This window comes from Pipra filicauda, unplaced genomic scaffold (genome assembly GCF_003945595.2).
Source record: "Pipra filicauda isolate LSUMZ 115617 unplaced genomic scaffold, ASM394559v2 scaffold506_size402828_pilon, whole genome shotgun sequence".
Taxonomy (NCBI): domain Eukaryota; kingdom Metazoa; phylum Chordata; class Aves; order Passeriformes; family Pipridae; genus Pipra; species Pipra filicauda.
In genome coordinates, this window is record NW_024104650.1 from 277,989 (window position 1) to 296,138 (window position 18,150).

Below are 18,150 nucleotides of genomic sequence, written 5' to 3' on the forward strand. Positions count from 1 at the left end.
AGGCCGGGTGCTCTCTGTGGCTCAGCACAGCAAGGCTGGCACTGCCACCCTGATGTGGCACGAAAGGCACGTGCCCTTTGAGGCCCTCCATCCTCTGTGGGATCACTGGGGCTTGTGTTTTTGCTGTTCCCTGCTCCTCATGGGGTGTGCCCGTGGGTCATACAGAAGGCAGGAAGGTGAGGGGGTAAGGAGGGAAGTGGGCACAGATGACAATGACCCTTGGAGCAGGGAGGCTCAGAGGGACAGCAGCACCCCAGTGCCATCCCCTGTCACTCTCCATTGCTCTTTGCTGCTCTAGAAGGTGGCAGAGAAGGAGCACTTGACTGGAGGGGCAGATGTCCCCTCCTATCTGTGAGAAAAATGCAGTGGAGATGGCACTGTACACCCTGATCTGATCTACCTGCCGGGACCACTTGCGTTTACATCTGCTGGAATTTCGAACTTTTGGTGACCTCCACATGGGTGTCTCTGGCTGAGGGCCCTGGCGAGCGATGGGGCTGCAGCCTGCCCTTGCCACCTTAGTGGCTACAACCACCATCTTCTGCTCTGTTCTTCCACAGAAGGACGTGACTGTCCCAAGTGTTGACATCTTCGTCTCTACCTGAGGCTGCTTCCTGCTGCTCTGGTCTCCAAGAACTTTCTTTTATTCACACCAAGGTAGAAAATTAACGGAAACTGCAGCGCAGCTTTTCCTTCTCTGGATGCTGGTGATGTTTTCTGTGGTGTTCTGGCTATGGCTGTCCCCCCTTCCTCTCTGATAACAGGATGATGATGAGAGCTCAGAGGATACAGGAGAGTGAAAAGTCTAAAGAAGTGACAAAGCAAATGGTGGAAAAGCTCATATTTCCCTTTTGCCCATGGCTCTGTGCTGAAGGGACTTAATTTAGGTTTCTCTCATAGATTCCCTTCTGCATCCCTCCCACGGCATCACAGGCAAACTCCTTTTCTGACTCAGAATAAAATCTTCTTTTTCAATGTATTGTTCTTAGCACTGCACACCACTCAGATTTTGTTAATTGTAAAGAGTATGTGGGGTGAGCAGCACATTTCAAAAAGCTAGTCACAAAACCGCAGCAAGCACACCAAAAGAAAAAATCACTCTCTTACCAGCTTTCACCTTGTTGCCTTCAGAGATGCTCCCAGCCTTTGACAGATCACAGGGGCAGGCAACCGGATATTTTCTCAGTAAACAAAACTCAGAGCGCCGAGTACAAGTGGAGACAATTTGCTGATCAGCGGAAATACCACAACTAGGTCAGTAGGAATGCAAGCGATGGATCACATTTTCCCATTGTCGCACCCGGGGGTTATCTGGCTGGAGGAACTGTGCCAGTCTGGGTTCACGGGTGGATGGGCATGATTGTGTTCAGAGGGTTTGGGGTGGGAAAAGAAAACCCAGTTGGTTTCTGAGTGGTGGGCTTGTCACCAAGTGAAGGTGTAACTTCATGTTCCCCGGGATTATCCCATGCAGGCAGATTCTTCCTTCTGGTACTGGGTCCTCTCTCCATTGCTCATCGTTCCCCTGGACCATGCCCCTCTTTCTCCAAAGCTGTGTTCCCCCTCTGCTATGCTCCCCCACGTTCCTACAGCAGATAAACAGTCAGGGATGTGCAACCGTGATGCTGCCTGGCCCTGGCATTGAGGTAACACGGGCTTTGAGGATTTTGAGTCTTTCCCCCCATCCCTACTATCCATGTGAGGAAGTGAGATGGCAACAGAGCATCTCCCCAAGGCCCAAAACCCCCCCCCCCCCCCCCCCACAACAGTTTTTTCCTCCTGGGCTGCCTGATTCTGAACAGCAAGGGTGACAGAACAACCTACTGGGGCTCTGCCTCCCACCGAGCTTGGTTGGCACCCCCTGGTCGCTCTGACACTGGCATAGCAGTCACAGTAGTCTGGCTCGAAGGACCAGGTGGTGCAGGGTGGATGGCTCCCGAGGGCCTGCTCCCCACCAGCCAGGGCAGCAAGGGGCTGGATCACTGACGTGCAGCAATGGTTTCCAGAAGAGGAGCTGCCTCTGATGAACCTCTGCCACAATCCCCACTGTCACATTTTCCACTTGGTCTCTCCCATCAGGGTGCTGGTGACTACAGACTCAGTTTCCTGGTTTGCAGCACAAGCTGGCCAAGCCTCTGGTGATGTTTTGTGCTGGGTACCCAGAACTAGAGTCTTTCCCCATCCTCCTCACCGAACCCATCAGCCCCTCCCAGGATTCTGCCAGCTCCAGCCTCCCCAGCAAGGTGCCTGCAACGGGGCCAGTGGCGTGCTTGGGCTTTCTGGCATTACCTACAGGTTCTTCTCCTTTCGGTGAAGCAGTGACAGGTGGCTGTCCAGAAATGGCTTTGAAGAGGTTTTGTCTGCTGGGGACAGCCAGGGCTGAGGAGTAGCTGTGCAAAACCTCTCTGCAACACTCAGTGCTGTGGTTTCACATGTTATCGGCTGCCTCTGTCTCAGCACATTCAGGAATGGTATTAAGTGATGATTTCTCATGTCATTTTGTTTCTCATCTAGCAACTTCCCCCAGATGTGTTAAAATTCAGAGGAAACTCTGAAGAGCCCTGGAAAGTGCTGGTGAGTGTGATGGGGCTAAGGCACAGGGTGAGGGCTTTGGGGAGCGAGGGCTTCTCCCCACCATGGCCTCATGGGCCTCCACTGTCTGGGGTGTTCTTGGGAATATCCAAATGTCTTTCTGCCCGTGGCAAGCTCGCTGCGGCAGGGGGTGTGTGCAAGAGCTTGATGTCAGACCAGACTCCTGTGAGGAAGCCAGGGCTGGCCTTTCCAAAGATGATGCCAATTTTAAGATAAAACGGAATAAAAGCTGGCACTTGGCAGTGGTCCCAGGCTGTGTGTCGGCTTGGTCCTTTGCACAGCAGGGCTGCAGGCCCAAGGGACCAGATCCAAAGCCTGGCAATGCTAAGGAGACCCCCTTTGGGAACACAGCATAGTGCATCCCCAGCACTGTTGATGTTCCTGGGGGGGGTGGGAAGCCCTGGTGAGCTGAACACCAAGGCACCACTTGGATGGTCAGGGTGCATGGGCAGCCCTCAGGGTATGGGTCCCCAGGGCAGGGACTCCAGGAGCCAATCTGACCTCCAGAAGGCAAAAGTGACCTGCTGAGGTCAAACTCTGATTCAGTTGCAGAGATGTTTGTGCTTTGTTACCAGCTTTTGCATTTGCAGTTCACAGTGCCCTAACCACACAGGGCAGGATGCAGGAGAGAGGGCAGAAAGCAAAAGCAACGCTAGACTCAATCCTGCAACGCTCTGAGCAGCCTGAAAGGCACTGTGTGCCCTCCTCTCCTGGGACTGGTGGCGAGCAGCACCTGCTCAGCACCCACCGCCTCGGCAGGATCCAACCCTTTATTTGCTGTGTGCACATCTGATAAGAGCATTGCCTCCAGCATCCCTTCTACACTTTCAAAACAGCTCTACATGATGGCTCGATGATGCCTTCAAACCTCACAGTCCTCCTCCTCTGCACCCCAACAGCCCCCCAGATTTATTCTCTTTATATGGAGAAAATGAGGTCTGTCCCCTGTTGAAAGCAGTGAGGACCCCTCTGTATTTACCCTAAATTATTTTAGTTACATGTACACAAGAATGTCGGATGCCTGAAAAGCTTGGGGGCAGGACCTCACCTCCCTGCTGCCAGCTTGAGAGGGGTAAGGGCATAGAGGAGACAAGCATTGCCCAAAGTTGGTGGTGATACTGGAAGGTCAGCAGCTGACAGGAGTGCCTGTCATCTCCAGCAGCACTTTTCATGCCCCGATATGCGGATATAGGTAACATGGATAAGTAGATGCAGGGACTGAGATGGCTGGTGCCTTTGGGTGCAAGGTGAGCACCTCCCAAAGATACTAAGAAAGCTGCTTAAAACTTGTCTCTCCAAATTGATTTGGAGAGGGAGGTTCAAACTTTGGGCTTCAAAGTCCTACTGTCTGTTGGGGATCATGAAAGCTGTGCCCACACTAGGGTCACTAGGGTGCCTGTAGAGATGATCCCTCCTCCCAGATCATCCAGCCTCCCCAGGCAGAGACTTCACCCCTGCCTGGGGGAGCACAAGGGACGGCAGAAACCAGCACAACCCACCTGCCTCACCCAAGTGTCTTCACTGCCAAAAATCATCCTTCTCTTGAAGGAAACAAACAGCAAAAAGCCTTTCTTCCCCTTTTGAGAAACAACCAACTTTCCGAGTGCTTCTAGCCCCTGGCAGCACACAGTGCTTCTCAGCAGCTCTCTACCTGTCTTCATTTCTTTGAAGACAACTTGCCACAAAACTTTCATCAGCAACAGGAAAAAAACCCACCAGGGAATAGTTTGGAGTGATTCAAGGGCAAGTATGAATATACAGAATAAGAACCTCTCTCTGTTTCTTGTAGAACAGTAGGAAAAAGGCATGGAAGTGCAACAGAGAGAAGAAAGTCTAAGCAACCTTTTTTTTTTGTTGTTGTGGGAGATGGTAGTGAACAAACCTACCCACTATGAAGAGGTTTTTCCAGGAAGTGTAGGTTGCTGCAACCTGTATCCCTTGAGCAGCGGGCGCTCGCACAACAGTTCTCATGCTGCTTGCAAGCAGCTCATTTGAAGGAGCCGCAGCCAAGTGCAAGGAGGATGAATGAACCCTACAGCCCTGAGACACCCCGACCCATCAGCAGCACCTCGCCTGGCACCATGAAGATGTTCATGGGCTTCCTCACCATATTTATTGTCGCACAGATGATCGGGACCGTGCTCTTCTGTTTATATCTTCACATGAAGATGGATAAGGTAAGTGGAGAAAGAAGGTTGCCTGTTTCTGCTGGACTGCTGGCACGGTTTCACTTCAGCTATGGTGAGGCTGCTCACCAAAAGGATGAACATGGCAGAAGTCGATGCTGACCACTGGAGGGATGCAGCAGTAGCATTTATCTCACCCGTGTTCTCATTTCTGCTTTAGTTTGACATGAAGATGTACACTGGGGAAGGGATCTGTTCCATTTGCTAACAAAAAGAGAATGGATCACTCAAGAAGAGCCGTTAAGAGCAACCCTGGCAGCCCATGGCCAGTCCGGGGACGGGAGAGTGTGGTTTAGGTGTTCAAGGGGCTGTTTTAGGCTTGGTGGTGGTTTTTCTGGTTTTGTAGCACTTGGGACGCACTGTGACACTAATTGTGAAGATGAAAGGTCCAGAAATGAAAATTTTTTTAGAGTTTCATGTAAGAATTTTACCAATGTCTCACTTCAGATGATATCTTTTGATTCAGGGAAGAGAAGACTGGACCTTAGTAGTTTGTCATTTTTTGAAGAGACGCGGTATCGGTGATCCTGTCCCATACTTGGGACAATATTTACCAAAAAGTTGGAGTCTGAAAAGCTGTTTTTGAGGTTGCCATGATTGCAGCCACACTGCATAATGCTTAAAATCACAAATCTAAAGCTACTTTCCTCCAAACCAGAAAAGACTGCCAGCTAAAGAAATATGTGCCTAAAACCCAGACCGAGTTTTTCTTGCCAGATGTACCAATAAGGTCGTCACTACTGATTTTTAAATGTATTATCTCAACTTAAATTGAAATTTAAGTGGGTGATTTCTGATCTTCAAGGATGGAGAACAATCCTGAGTTAGAGGATCTTAAAGGGGGGTGGCAGGGAACTTTGCTGCACAGAGTTTGCAGCTTGGGGCAAAGGAGTGAGTAGAGGGTCCCCAGCAGAGTGAAATGTGACTGCATGAGGTCACCACAGAGGATTAGAGGCAGCTGAAATGCAGTCACAGGTGGCAGGAGGATTTCAGCTGCCTTCAGAGCTTGTGGCAGGACTTCAAACCCAACCCTCCACATCCCAGTGCTGCTTGTGCTGAGCGCTCTGCCCAGCCATCTGTCTTCGTGTCCAGCTGCATTTTCTCTTTGCCATTTAGCTGACTGCTAGGTTTAAAAAGAAAAAAAAAAGAACAAAAACAGGTATAATTTCACAAATCAGTATTTTGATGCATTTATTTATTAATTTATTGGTTTCTCATTTTTTTTCATTCTGAAACTCTTGGCGCAATTCAGCCCCAACCCACAAGTAGTTTTGTTTTCTTGGCAGCTCTTTTTAATCAATAAGTGAGTAAAAAAATGCCAAGCCCCCTGTGTGGGCAGGGAAACAAGGGGCTGAGCAAGCAGCCCAGCTGCTGGGGCTACTGGGGAAGCAGCTGCAAACCCTGAGTCCCTGGGCTTTCCTGAGATTTCTGTGCCTTTTGGAAAAGGCAGAGAGAGACATTTAAACTCATTATTAAGGTGATAGAAAAATAGATCCTGAACAATCATCCTCTCACCCAACATTGCTGATCAGGATGAGCTCTGTGGGTGCAATTCCCAGAGGAGGCGCAGATGCTGTGTTGGGTGGCTGGTGGGAGCTCTCGGTACCCACAGTTTGTCTGCTCAGCTCATCCCAGTGCTGAACATCTGACCCTGAGCTTCCCAGGCTGTAATTTATCCCTGGCAGGAATACAGCATGGCTCTGCTGGCAGCTGTTGCAGGTTTCCCACTAACATTCCATTCAGCCTCTCTTCTCTCCCCTGTTGGCAGATGGAAGAGATGTTGAGCTTAGATGAAGATTACATCTTCCTGAGGAAAGTACAGAAATGTCGGACACCAGAAGGTCAGAAGTCGACATTACTGGACTGTGAACAGATTTTAAAGGGTTTCCAGAATCTCCAGTACAAGGTACGTGCTGCTCTGCGAATAAAGAAGGGGTCTCTGTTTAGGAGTGGCTGTGCTGGCCAAAGCAGGCAGGAAGGGGACATTTCTTCCTCGTTGTCACTGCCTGATGACAACAATGACCTCAGCTAAACCTTCAGGTTTGCGTCAGTGCCTGACTGACTACCAAAATTGTGTCTGAGATGGGCCCTGCTCAGCAGCCCTGAAACCCCCTGCTGTAGGGGCAGGGATGTGCCTGGCAGCACTTAAAGCTCTCTGACGTGTTTTTAAATGAAAAGATGTTTGTTTGCTTCTTTCATGTTTTTTTTAAAAAAGACTTTCCCCTTGACATAATTTTAATTGCATGAAAACTAAGATCATAAACAAACCCCCTGCTGCAAAGAATGATGCTAGGGGAGGAAGGGCTCTGTCATTTTTGACACCTTTGCTAGGAGATGTCAGGGCCAAACAGCACCAACTCGAGCAGTGACCAAAGCAGTGAGCAGCTTTCAAAATCATTTATTTGTACATCTTCAAAAAAATATATATGTTTTTACTGTTGTTACAGGACGGAGCCATCAAGGAGCAGCCCAAGTATGACATGCAGAGAGGTGAGTTTCTTGGTGTCACCAGTGCACCCATAGCTTGGTCTGGAAAGGGATTTCCTTCACCCTGCAGCAGCTCAGGGTATGGCATGGAGGCAGGGGACAGATCAGGGTTTGATGCATCCCCATGGGGGTAGGGCTGTGCACAGCATGGGGCTGGTGGAGGGGGGCACTGGGCATGAGTTTCTCACCAGGGCAGGCAATTCTGGGTGACACAACGGCTGAAGTTGATGAAACTGAACCCAAAACTAAATTCATGGTCTTTCTGCATTGCAGGTCATGAGCACCATGAACATCCCCATTTGACACACAAGAATGAGACGTCTGTGGCAGGTGAGGTGTGGGCACATCCAGATCCTGTCCCAGCAGTGGGAAAGGTGGCACTGTCTCCTCCATGGGCTTTATGCCTCAGAGGCTCTGCCTCAGAGGCACCTGCATGTCTCTGCTGAGTAGAGGCCAGGTCCTGCTTTACTCAGAGCCGGGGTTGGAATCCGGAGACACTGTATCTGAGCTGGAATTGGACTGTAGAGAAACATAATAGTGGGAGGTGCTGCAGTCCCTGTAGAGGAGCTGTGCTGCCCAGGGGGGACAGGGTGCCAAGGCGTTAATAACACTGGCCTTTTGGAATTGCAGCAGAGAAGAGGCAGCCAATTGCAGTCCACCTGGCAGTTCAGCAGAGCAACAATGCAGGCTCAGGTAAGACAGACCCGCTCGGTCTGACCTCGGCCAGGGAACCAGTGGGACATGGCAGTGTGCATCCCCAGTCCTGCCCCGTGGCTCTCTAGAGGCCAGGGACAAAGCAACTCCAGCATGAAAGTGTGCCCCCAAAGCACAGCAAACCTCCCAGTGCATGTCACCACGTGCTCCTGTGCCACATGGGGTTCACACATCCCGTGCCAACTGTCCTCAGTAGCTGTATATACGTGCCTTCCTAGAAATGCACCACAACAGCTTAATCTTTACAAGTGGTAAAATTTTTCTCATCATATTTAAGGAAAAAAACTTCCCACTTTTCTTTTGTTCTTCAAATTGAGTTCTTTTGCTCTCCTGGCCACACCTAGCTGGGGTGGCTGCTGTAGGAGGGCTCTGCTGGCATATTGTATCTGCTGATTTAATCCTCTTCTCACCCGTAGTGGTCGTGGTAGCAATGTGGGCTGGCTGAGGACTTTACAGTCACAAAATAGATCCAAACTGATTTAGGCAAGCTGCACTTATTCACAGCCATGCCCATGCTAGGTTTGCGAGATCTCCCTGAGTCCACTTGCACTTGTGTGTCCTTCTGTATTGACCATGGGGGCTCTCGCTGCTCTGTCCCTCAGCATACCTTTAGCTAAGGGACATCCCTCAAGAGTATGAGCTTGCAAGGCCAGTCTCTCCATCTGGCAAGGCTTTCACAATCTGAGCACTTCTGATTTAATTCTGGAGTAACTGACAGCAATCAGCAACTGCTCTTTCCATCTGTGACGCAGCATTTCACCCAGAGCATAGTTTATCTGTGGAAAGCTAAGATAAGATCAAAGAAGTGAGAAACTTGCTGCATTTTAAAACTCCTTGCTCAAGCACTTGTTGAGCCCATAAAGCAAGTTGAAATAGCCCAGAGAGCAGCAGTTGCCTGGTGCTCAGCTCCGTGTGGGCAAATGTCCCTGTGGGATGCTCAGTCTTAGACTATGGGCTACGTGGCTCCCCCAGGATCACCCAGGTCACCCTGCAACAGGGACTGGGACTCTGGGCTGGGGCAGTTGAACCCATTATTTCCCTTGGAGCCAGGTTGCTCACCCTGGCTGCTCTTGCAGGTGTCTCTGTAGGCTGGGGAAGGCAGAGGTTCAAATTCCCTCCCGGAGCTCAGAGCTGACCTCAGTCCCTATGGTTTCCCGATCTCTTTATTGGCTTACCTGCACCAGCTCTGTGAGCTACCAGGATGACACCAGTAGTGCCCCAAAAGCCACGGCAGCAGCTGGTCTGTGTGAGCCATGGTCCCGGTGGTGGGAAGCAGCACTCACTGTGCAAAGCCCTCCCAGCTCTGCACCCAGGCAGGGATCAGAATTGTGGGGTGTTCAGTTTTGTGCTTCCTTGGTAAAGTCTTGCCATCTCCAGAGGCCAAGTGGAGGAGGGACTTTGGAGGAAAGGCTGTGTGCCCTGGGATGGGAGGTTCTGAATAATGGAGTTGCAGTATGCTTTGGCAGCGCTCTGAGGGCTTGGAGGTTGTATCCCTGAAATCCATGGAGATAGCAACCCTACAGGAGTTGACACAGGAGTGTGTTTGGTCTGTGGTGGTAACCATGTGCAATCCTCCTCCCTAAGCATTTCCACTTGGCCTGATGAAGGAAGCAAAATGCTCCTCCACTTGCATATCAATTCAAGGGTGTCAAGGCCAGTGACCAGCAACATGGGTTAAACCTGCCCTGGCCTTGGGGAAAGGGACATGCTCCTATGGGCTGGCGTTGATGTCCTGGGGTGGGAAGGACCCACCCCCACACCCCACAGACAAACAGAGGCTGTGAGGCCAGATGTCTGTGGGGGGTCCCCACAAAAACTGGATGTCTCCTTCTCCCAGCTCACCTGCAACACTCTCTCCACAGTGCTACAGTGGCAGGAGACCATGTATGGCCCCACAAACATCTTGATATCCAACCACGAGGGGAAACTGAAGGTGAAGGAAGCAGGGCTCTACTACATCTACTCCCAAGTCAGCTTCTGCACCAAGGAACCATCCTCGGCACCCTTCACCCTCTTTATTTACTTGCATCTCCCCAAGGAAGAGGACCGACTCTTGCTGAAGGGACTACAGACACAGGGCACTCGGAGTGACTGCGAGCTCCGGTCCATCCGGGTGGGAGGTGTCTTCAAGCTCCGGGAAGATGACATGGTCTTTGTCAACGTGACAGACTCCACAAAACTGAACTACAACCATGGCAACAACTACTTTGGCATCTTCAAGCTGTAGTGAGGAACCCAAGCTGGGGTTCCAGCCCAACTTTGTTGAGCAACGTGCCTTTCCCTGTTTCCCTTTATTTATGTTCCTCTGCCTCTTTGTTTTTCTTGTTTCTTAATTTGTATATTTTGTTATTTATTAATGAGGGCCAGGGGGCCCTGAGAACACAAATGGAACAAAGTTTGAGGCTGTTGTTGTTTGCTTTTAGCTTTCTTCTGCCACTGCCAATGATTTGGTACATGATGGTGCTGCATGTCTGGGTCCACACACCCCACATTCCTGGCAGGGTCACTGTCCCCGTTATGTCACAAGAGCTTTGTTTAGCAAACTACCATCAACGTTTCTTTCCTAGCAACTGTAGGATGGCTTGGGGCACTTCAGCCAAGCTGTGTTCATGCATATCTCCCGTACCAATCTGCTTACCAAACATCAACGGAAAAACATAAAAAGGCTTAGGAACATCTTCTCTAAAGGAATCAGTCAGCCCAGCGCTGTCCTTACGTTCTAGCTGCTGGTGATGCATCGTTGCCACCCTGTCTGCTGTATTTTGAGAACTCTCTATTTTCCATCCATGCCTACCTATGAAACTCAACCAGTCTTCCCAGTGTGTCACTGCCTTGGCCGGGTTCATACTTGGTGACAATTGCTCCACATCAGAGGAGTGATTGGTGGCTGAGGTGGGACTGCTGATTTCAAGGCAGAGTGAGGGTAAGGCACCAGTGGTGCTCTGCTCTCGGTGACCTGAACCTGCTCACCAGACTGTCCTTCCTCCTGCCTCTGCAGGTAGAAAACCCTCTGCCTGTGGACTGTTTCACTCCTCTGTGGAAGGGGCATTGGGCAGCGCCTCAAAATTGGACCTGAGACCCCTCCTACCCTAAGAGGAGGACCAGAAAAGCACAAGGGTGGCAGGACCAAGCCCTCCAAGGGGCATGTGCAGAGCATCTTCTGGCTGTCCTCACTGAGGATGTGCCAACAGTGGCACTTTTCCTGAGCTCCAGGAGAGCAGGACCCTGTCTTTGGCAGGGGGTGGGGTACCTGGTGAACGCTGCACACTGGGGTCTTCCAACCCTATTCTGCAGCTTGGCATGTGGGGAAGGTGAGCAGGGCACAAGGATGCTGATGCAGCATTTTATTATAGTCTTTGAAGATTATACAGGTGGCAAGCCTGGGGCATTGTGTTATACTGGTGACACTTGTCAGAGTCACAAAATTTGGAGAGACTCCTAGAAATCAACAGGAAGAGCTTCCAGATTTTGGCAGTCCTTAGGCTTTTCTTTGCTCGAGGCTGCAGGTCTAGTCCTAATACGGTGCCTGAGTGCCACCAGTGATGGGATGGACGGGGCAGTCTTTGCACAGCTCATTGCAGTGCTGGGTGCCCAGCACAGCCCCTACCATACAGCTCAGAGATGGTCTGGTTTCACTATAATTTAATATGTATTTTTTGGCTGTTCTCCAAAACTGCCTAACTTCATCAGGGAGTGGACAACTCTTGTCTGACACCATGCATAAGGAATATTTATTTAACTAAAACGGTCTTATATTTGTAACCAGAGAGAGATTGCATGCTAGGGGACTATGTTGCAGCCTATTTCAATATCCATGGTTTCCCCTTCCCCAGTGTGGGGTTTTGTCCACTGATCACCCAGCTAATACAGTTCATGAATTAAGAGATAGGCGGCGTTGTATGTTTCAAACGCTGCTCAGCCTTCCCCGTCCCAGGCTGGGATTTGCTGGGGTCCTGCTTGGAGCCTGGGGACTGAGAGCGCAGGGGGGCGGCACTGGGGGCACACTGGGGGAGCACACTGGGGACAGCCAGTCCCAAAAGCCTCCAGGGGCAGCCATCCCACCATGCTCCCTGGGGCATGTTGGGGTGCCAGGGCCAGGCATCACTGGGGACATTTTGGCTGGAGGAGGAAGAAGGGAGCCCCTGCCCTGGGAAGGCAGCAGGGCACTGGAGGTGCAGCACCAGGCACAGCTGTGGAGCAGAGAGGTGGGGAGTAGTTTAACAGGATTGAGGACACCTGACTGGAAGAGGATTATTCCTGCCTGTCCTAAGGTCATGGAGCCTGCACGGATGTCTCTGCTTTGGAGCAGAGGATGGATGCTGCACAAGCTGGGATCCTGTGGCTGCTGTGTGTGGAGCTGGGCAGCTGCTGCCTCCCCCGGCCTCCTGCAGCGTCGAGGGTCCGACCGCATTCCTGCTGCTGCTGAAACACAGCCAGGCAGTGCTGGCATGGCTTGAGAGCCCCAAACCTCCACAGGGGAGGTGGAGTTGCTTGGTCACGGTGGGAGTGTGTGGGAGCCCCAGGAGAATCCAAAGACAGTGCAAACTGGCGTGGTCTAAGACAGAAAAAGCTGGGAGTGAGCATATGGGGAGGGGTGGGCCATGAGGAGCATATGTGTGGCCAAAAACCTTCAGGAGCAGAAAAACTGTTCGTCATGAGCCAGGAGAAACTGTGATCAGTGCACAGCCTTGGAGCCCCTGCAGCCCCCAGCCTCAGTGGCTAGGGGCACCTGCTGGAGACTTTGGGCTGGGCTGTGATCCCCAGCCCAAATCACTGACAGGGGATCCAAGAGCTGCAAATCACATGGTTGGGGGACACAATTAAAGAGGGGACAAAAAACAGGCATAAAACAAGTCCGTAAAATCTGCAGCAAGGGCAGCAGGTGCCACCTACCCTGCCCGTGGGCTGCCTGCCTGACCCTGGCCCCTGCCCATGCTGCTGCTTTTCCCAGGGCTTTTGTTTCTTGCTTCTGTTTCTTTGCTTGCCAAAAATAGCCTGTGGGATTCAGATGTGAGGTAGTGTGTGGGAGGGGAGGAGATTGGATTGCTGCCATCCAGCTGTGCCCTTCTCCCGGGTGGTTTGTTCTTCTCCACTGCCCTGCCTGGTGCTGTAGCGGGCACAGGTTTCCTCTCCCCATGGAAAGTTTGAAGGTTGTTGATACACTGACTGTTCCCTTGACGTTGGGCCTCTATGTCAGTCCTTGGGCTGTGGATTTTACGGTTTCCAAACTGATTTTTGTTCTTCTCTCTGAGTAAAGAAGGGGAGGAGAGGATGATGATTATGTGGGACACATCAGCAGGACTGGCACAGGGGGTGATAGATGAGCAGTGGCAGGAGTAAGCAGCAGCACAGTCATCTGCTGAGAGAGGTGCTTACATGGCTGAAGACACACTGAACTTGCTGGAAATACATATACATATACTGAGTTTTGTACAAGAAACGAGATTTTGGGCTTGCTTTCTTCAAAAAAGATTTGTATGTGATTTTGCAAGCAGGGTCTCTCCAACTTGGGCCACTGAGCTCAGAGCTGACAGGCAGCAGGAACTGAAGGATGCCTGTCCGGGGTTCTTGGGTCTGGATGTGGTCCTGCTCTGCCTCTGCAACAATTCTCCCGAGTGCCACTTGGGTTCAAGTGGGCTATCTTGTAGAATCCTACAACAGTTTGAGTTGGACAGGATCTTAAGGATCATCTACTTCCAACCCCCTTGCATGGGCAGGGACACCTTTCACTAGACCATGTTACCCCAAGCTTCATCCAACCTGGCCTTGAACACTTCCAGGGATGGAGCATTCACAGCTTCTCTTGGCAACCTGTGCCTCACCATCCTCACAATAAAGAATTTCTTCCTAATATCCCATCTAAACCTGCCCTCCATCAGTTTCAGACTTGAGTGTTTTTTTATGATGCACGTAAGGCCAGTATTTCTTTTTTTCCATGTTCTGTTTTCCACTCCAAGTGCTGTTTGGAGAGGAAGAGCAGGGTCTGGTCCTCTTGCTCTCAATCCTTGTGCTTTGGCTGCACGCTGAGAGTGTGGCATGTCTCTACCAAAGAGTTAAAAAAAACCCCAGTGTGCAGGAGAGTCTTGTCCAAGTGGTAGACCAAAGGAAATCCTGTCACCACACCTAATCCCCAGAAAAGAACACACTAAACTAAAAAAAAAAATAATCTCAAACAGGCAGGAAGTCACTTATCTACAGCAGCTGGCTGGTGCAGCAGAGAGCAGCCTGTTCTCCATAAAGCATCCCTGTGAGCAGAGTGCATGCAGGGCCTGAGGGATGAAAGTGTATCTTCTTCCCCTGGGAGCAGGCGCCCTTCCCTGCTGCAGGTCTGGGTGATGGTGGGAATAAACAGCCCAAGTGCCAGCATCACCCTTTGTTCCTGTATCCCTACCAGCATCCAGTAAATCAGAGGCAGGACAGTGCAGCCATGGGCATTTTGAGCAAATCAGTGATGCCAGAGCAAGTCCTGGCTTTGCTTTCGCAATGGAAACAAAGGAAGCAGCACCGAGGGCTAAGAAGAGACTTTTATCCTTCTTTATTTGTTGAAAATGTCAATTAAAAAACTGTTCAAAATAAAAACATGTTAGAAAAGTTGAACTTGCATAAGTAGTTACAGTAAATAAACCTACATGACAAAGATAAACTGGAAGGCAGCTGACACAACATCCATCTAAAGACAGACTCACTGGAACCTATTTACAAAGCACTGTAAACAAAGTAAATATGGAAACATTGCTGTCCATCCGGCATGGCTTCTTTTCCTTTTTATTTTCTTGTCTTTTTTTGGCTTCTAGCTCTTGACAAAACGCTTGATCCAAAAAGTCCCAGTGTGCCCTCCATCACATTACATCTCACAAACATGCATATGTACACAGCACGGGTTTCAACTAAACCTGGGGGCAGTGAGGACACATTTCTACCCTCTCCTCAGAGTGTAAAGGGTCCTTGGTTTGCTTCCTTGCACTGGCTGCATGTTGCAAGCCCAGTTCCCAGCCCAGCTTTGGCCAGGCAGCAGGACCAGATAGTGCTGAGGTGTCTGGGCATGGCATCCCAGGGCAGCAGAATGTGCAGCAAAGGTCCTTTTCCTGGAAAACGATTAACAGGAACACTAGGGCTCAACTGCTGACCAAACCACTCAACTGTGTGCCTGGGTGGGGATGTGGGGAGCTGCCATCCAGCTGGGATGCTCTGGGCATGGCAAATGTAGCCAGACCTCTGTTTTGTCCTAGAAACAGCTTAAAGAGTGTTTCTTATTACACTCCTTATGATCTTCTTGAGTCTATTTCTCTCTAAACACCATTTACTATGTCCTGGCTGAATTTTAATGGCAAGGAGGGAGTTGTAATTATTGCCTCTGTTATGTCCTTCATGACCAACGTAACGGTGTGACTGTAATGATCTGTGGTGCCTTTGCACAACCTGGGACCATGCTGCCCTGTGAGATAAATAAGACTTATCATTAACTTTAACAGAAGGTTATTTTTATAATGCTGTTAAGGAAGGAAGGAAAACATCAGTTCTAAACTAGGGTATAACACCAAATAAGATGAAGATAGCTGATACATATGCATGTTGCCTGTGTGCTGTGTTCGAGGAGCTGTGCAGGGATCTGGAAGGGTGTTGCACATCCTTTTCCCAGAAGCGTTCCAGCTCTTGTCAAAGCATAAATACCTTTCCTATTCCAAGAGAAAGTTCCTTTTCTCTAGCAGAAAGCCCCTTTGGGGCGATGGGGGGAGAAGTGGCCATTGGCTACATTCCCAGCCTTTGGGAAGGAGTGATGGAGAGCCTAACGTGGGCAGGAGGGAGCGGGAACCAGCACATTTGGGGTTGTTTTGTTGTTGTCAAGCAGTGTTTACATTTCATACAGAGAAAAGCACGTCCTGCAAGGGGAAGCACAGCAAAACTATAATCTCCTAGGATACCTGGACACTCAGTGTGAAAACAAAGGAGGGGGGTAGGAGTTTTAGGTCATGCATAAGAAACGGGATGGGGGGCAGAACAGCGGTTACCTGTTGTGCTAATCACGAGCTGTAAGGAGGCAGCACTGTGCAACACACCTTCCCATGCGCTCTGACAGGTGCTCCAGGTCTGACCTCCCCAGGGAGTTCAAATGTCTTCATGTTAATTGCACATTTTAATCAGTATCAAGGCCACACAGGAACCACAGTATTGCTGGGCTCTAGTTCGCTACAGTCAACTAATGGGGAAAAAGAAGGTGAATGGGAAAAGCTTCCCCAGTTGTGATTATCTGAAAAGAGGAGCATGGTGCTTTTTGGTTTCTGCTCAATGCCACCTCAATAATGTTTTCATTCAATAAATAGGTACCGGTGCTTTTGAAAAGAATGAAAGCATTAAAAAGTGCCTAAGCTTCCTCTAGGAAACTGCTGCCCAAGCCTTTGTGAGCAGTAATCATCAGCAGAGTTTGTATTTGCTCCCAGTAGCAGGTACGATGAGGTATTAGTTGCTGCAGATGAATTGTGAATCATGGACCGCTTGCTTACTGGTTTACTTGTGATCGATTGTTTCTGCTTTATTTCCTTACTGGATGGAAGAAAAACTATTTTTTTTCTCTATGACTTTTTTTTTTTTTTTTTGTAACAAAATTCCCCAAACCAACAAAATAAGGAGCAAGAAGAGGCAAAGGATCCAGTTCCGCTTCCCAAAAAACACCTGAGGTCACACACCACTGCCAGCAGCTTCTCCCCGAATTCAGGCGATCAGGGACGACTTGCGCCCCGTGTCCTCCCTGCCACACTCGTCTGTCTGCTTCAGCAGCCTTCTAACCAGCTTCTCCAAGTCCTTCCTGGATTTTAGCTCTTCCTCCAAACACTGTTTCATCCTTTTGTTCTCCTGCAAGGTGAGAAATAAAGGAATAAAGACGCAGTTGATGCAATGAGGTACTTCCACGTGCCTGCTGCCTGGTGCCTCAGAGGTGATGAAATATCAGGGACATTTGGTAGGAGCTTCTGAGGATGAGAATATAAGTGGACTGGACCACAATTAACCCAAACAGATCCTTACTACCTCACAGACCTGCAAAAAAGTCTCCTGACTTTAATCAGGAAGAAACATCCTCCCTAGAAATGTAATTTTAGCCTGGGTTGAAGAACTCTCTTCTCCTGGGGTGGTTTCTCCCACCTCCAGGCTTGGTGCTGGAGGGTGGAGGACATATTTTCTCTGAGTCTATAAGAACTGGTATCCACCAGACCCCTATATGGACAGTCAAGTTGAAAGAGCTTTTAGAATAGGGGGAAAGTTTCATGTTACCACAAGAGCAGCTACTCCTTCCCTCCTGTGGTTTTTGGTGCTCAAGTAATTGCATGGAGGATGAGAGGAAAGGGCCTCCGGTTGTGCCAGGGGAGATTTAGATTGGATATTAGGAAAAATTTCTTCACAGAAAGGGTTGTCAAGCACCGGAACAGGGAAGTGGTGGAGTCACCATTCCTGGAGTTGTTCATGGAATGTGTGGATGTGGCACTTGTGAACATGGTTTAGTGGTGAACGTGGTTCTGGGTTGACAGTTGCACTAAATGATCCTCAAGGTCTTTTAAAGCCTTGAAGATTCTATGATTCTGTGATTGAAGGAGCTAAATCAGAAGAAAACTAATGTTCATTCAGGGAGCTGCAGGGTGGGACCAGCATCAGCAGGACTTTTCCTGGGCACCGACCAGTCAAGGATGACCCAGTACAGCCTGACTGGCTTTTGCTCAACTCCCAGTACAAACAATCCCACTCAAATTACCTGCTTTAGCTCTTTGACTTCATCTTTCAGTGCATAAACTGTGTCAACAAGGCTCCTGAAAAAAAATGAAAAAAAAAAAAGAAGAAGAGTTGGTGTGCAGGAAAACAGTGACAGCACAGGAGCTGTCATGACCCAGGCACTGACTGGGAAGGTGCTTCCAGCTTCTGCTTCACAAGCATCAGGTTGCTGCCTGTAAAGGGACTCTGGAAACACGGCCCAGGAGCACTGATAGGCCACTGGTCCAAAACTCAGGGCTCTTTTCTCAAACTTCAATACCTTGTTCTGCTGTCTTTAAGTTATTAACAATGGTCTGTGGCTTTGGCTTCCTTGTTTATGCTACAGCAATAAATAACAATGTCTTTAATCATGGAAATGCCTGAGAATCTTTTGTAAAGCAGCTTGATTCCTTGAGGTTATGCTGCAAAAAACCAA

At 49.7% G+C, this 18,150-nt stretch overlaps 2 protein-coding genes across 5 annotated transcripts in view; one reads left to right on the forward strand and one right to left on the reverse strand.

Annotated features, from left to right (window-relative positions):
* Positions 1-4,556: 4,556 nt before the first annotated feature.
* On the forward strand, positions 4,557-10,332 carry CD40LG (CD40 ligand). The gene is made up of 6 exons (XM_027722544.2): positions 4,557-4,766; positions 6,544-6,681; positions 7,223-7,265; positions 7,536-7,592; positions 7,893-7,955; positions 9,839-10,332. Exons 1-6 carry the CDS (start codon positions 4,611-4,613, stop codon positions 10,201-10,203), a joined length of 822 nt encoding a protein of 273 aa, XP_027578345.1. The 5' UTR covers positions 4,557-4,610; the 3' UTR covers positions 10,204-10,332.
* Positions 10,333-14,488: 4,156 nt separating this feature from the next.
* Positions 14,489-18,150, reverse strand: part of ARHGEF6 (Rac/Cdc42 guanine nucleotide exchange factor 6) — a 40,645-nt gene continuing 36,983 nt past the window's right edge. For all 4 annotated transcript variants that reach the window (XM_027722537.2, XM_027722536.2, XM_027722538.2 and 1 more), the window contains 2 exons: positions 17,719-17,773; positions 14,489-16,826 (listed from right to left, as the gene is read on the reverse strand). In XM_027722537.2, the coding sequence (XP_027578338.1) occupies positions 16,686-16,826; positions 17,719-17,773 (196 nt within the window). In that variant the 3' untranslated portion in view covers positions 14,489-16,685. The remainder of the gene's footprint in view (positions 16,827-17,718; positions 17,774-18,150) is intronic.

Excerpts from the sequence above, each read along its gene's own strand:
- CD40LG (XM_027722544.2), top strand. The coding sequence starts at position 4,611 with ATGAATGAACCCTACAGCCCTGAGACACCCCGACCCATCAGCAGCACC. Across the intron at positions 7,266-7,535 it reads CAAGTATGACATGCAGAGAG|GTCATGAGCACCATGAACAT; the intron begins GTGAGTTTCTTG and ends TCTGCATTGCAG. Across the intron at positions 7,593-7,892 it reads GAATGAGACGTCTGTGGCAG|CAGAGAAGAGGCAGCCAATT; the intron begins GTGAGGTGTGGG and ends TTGGAATTGCAG.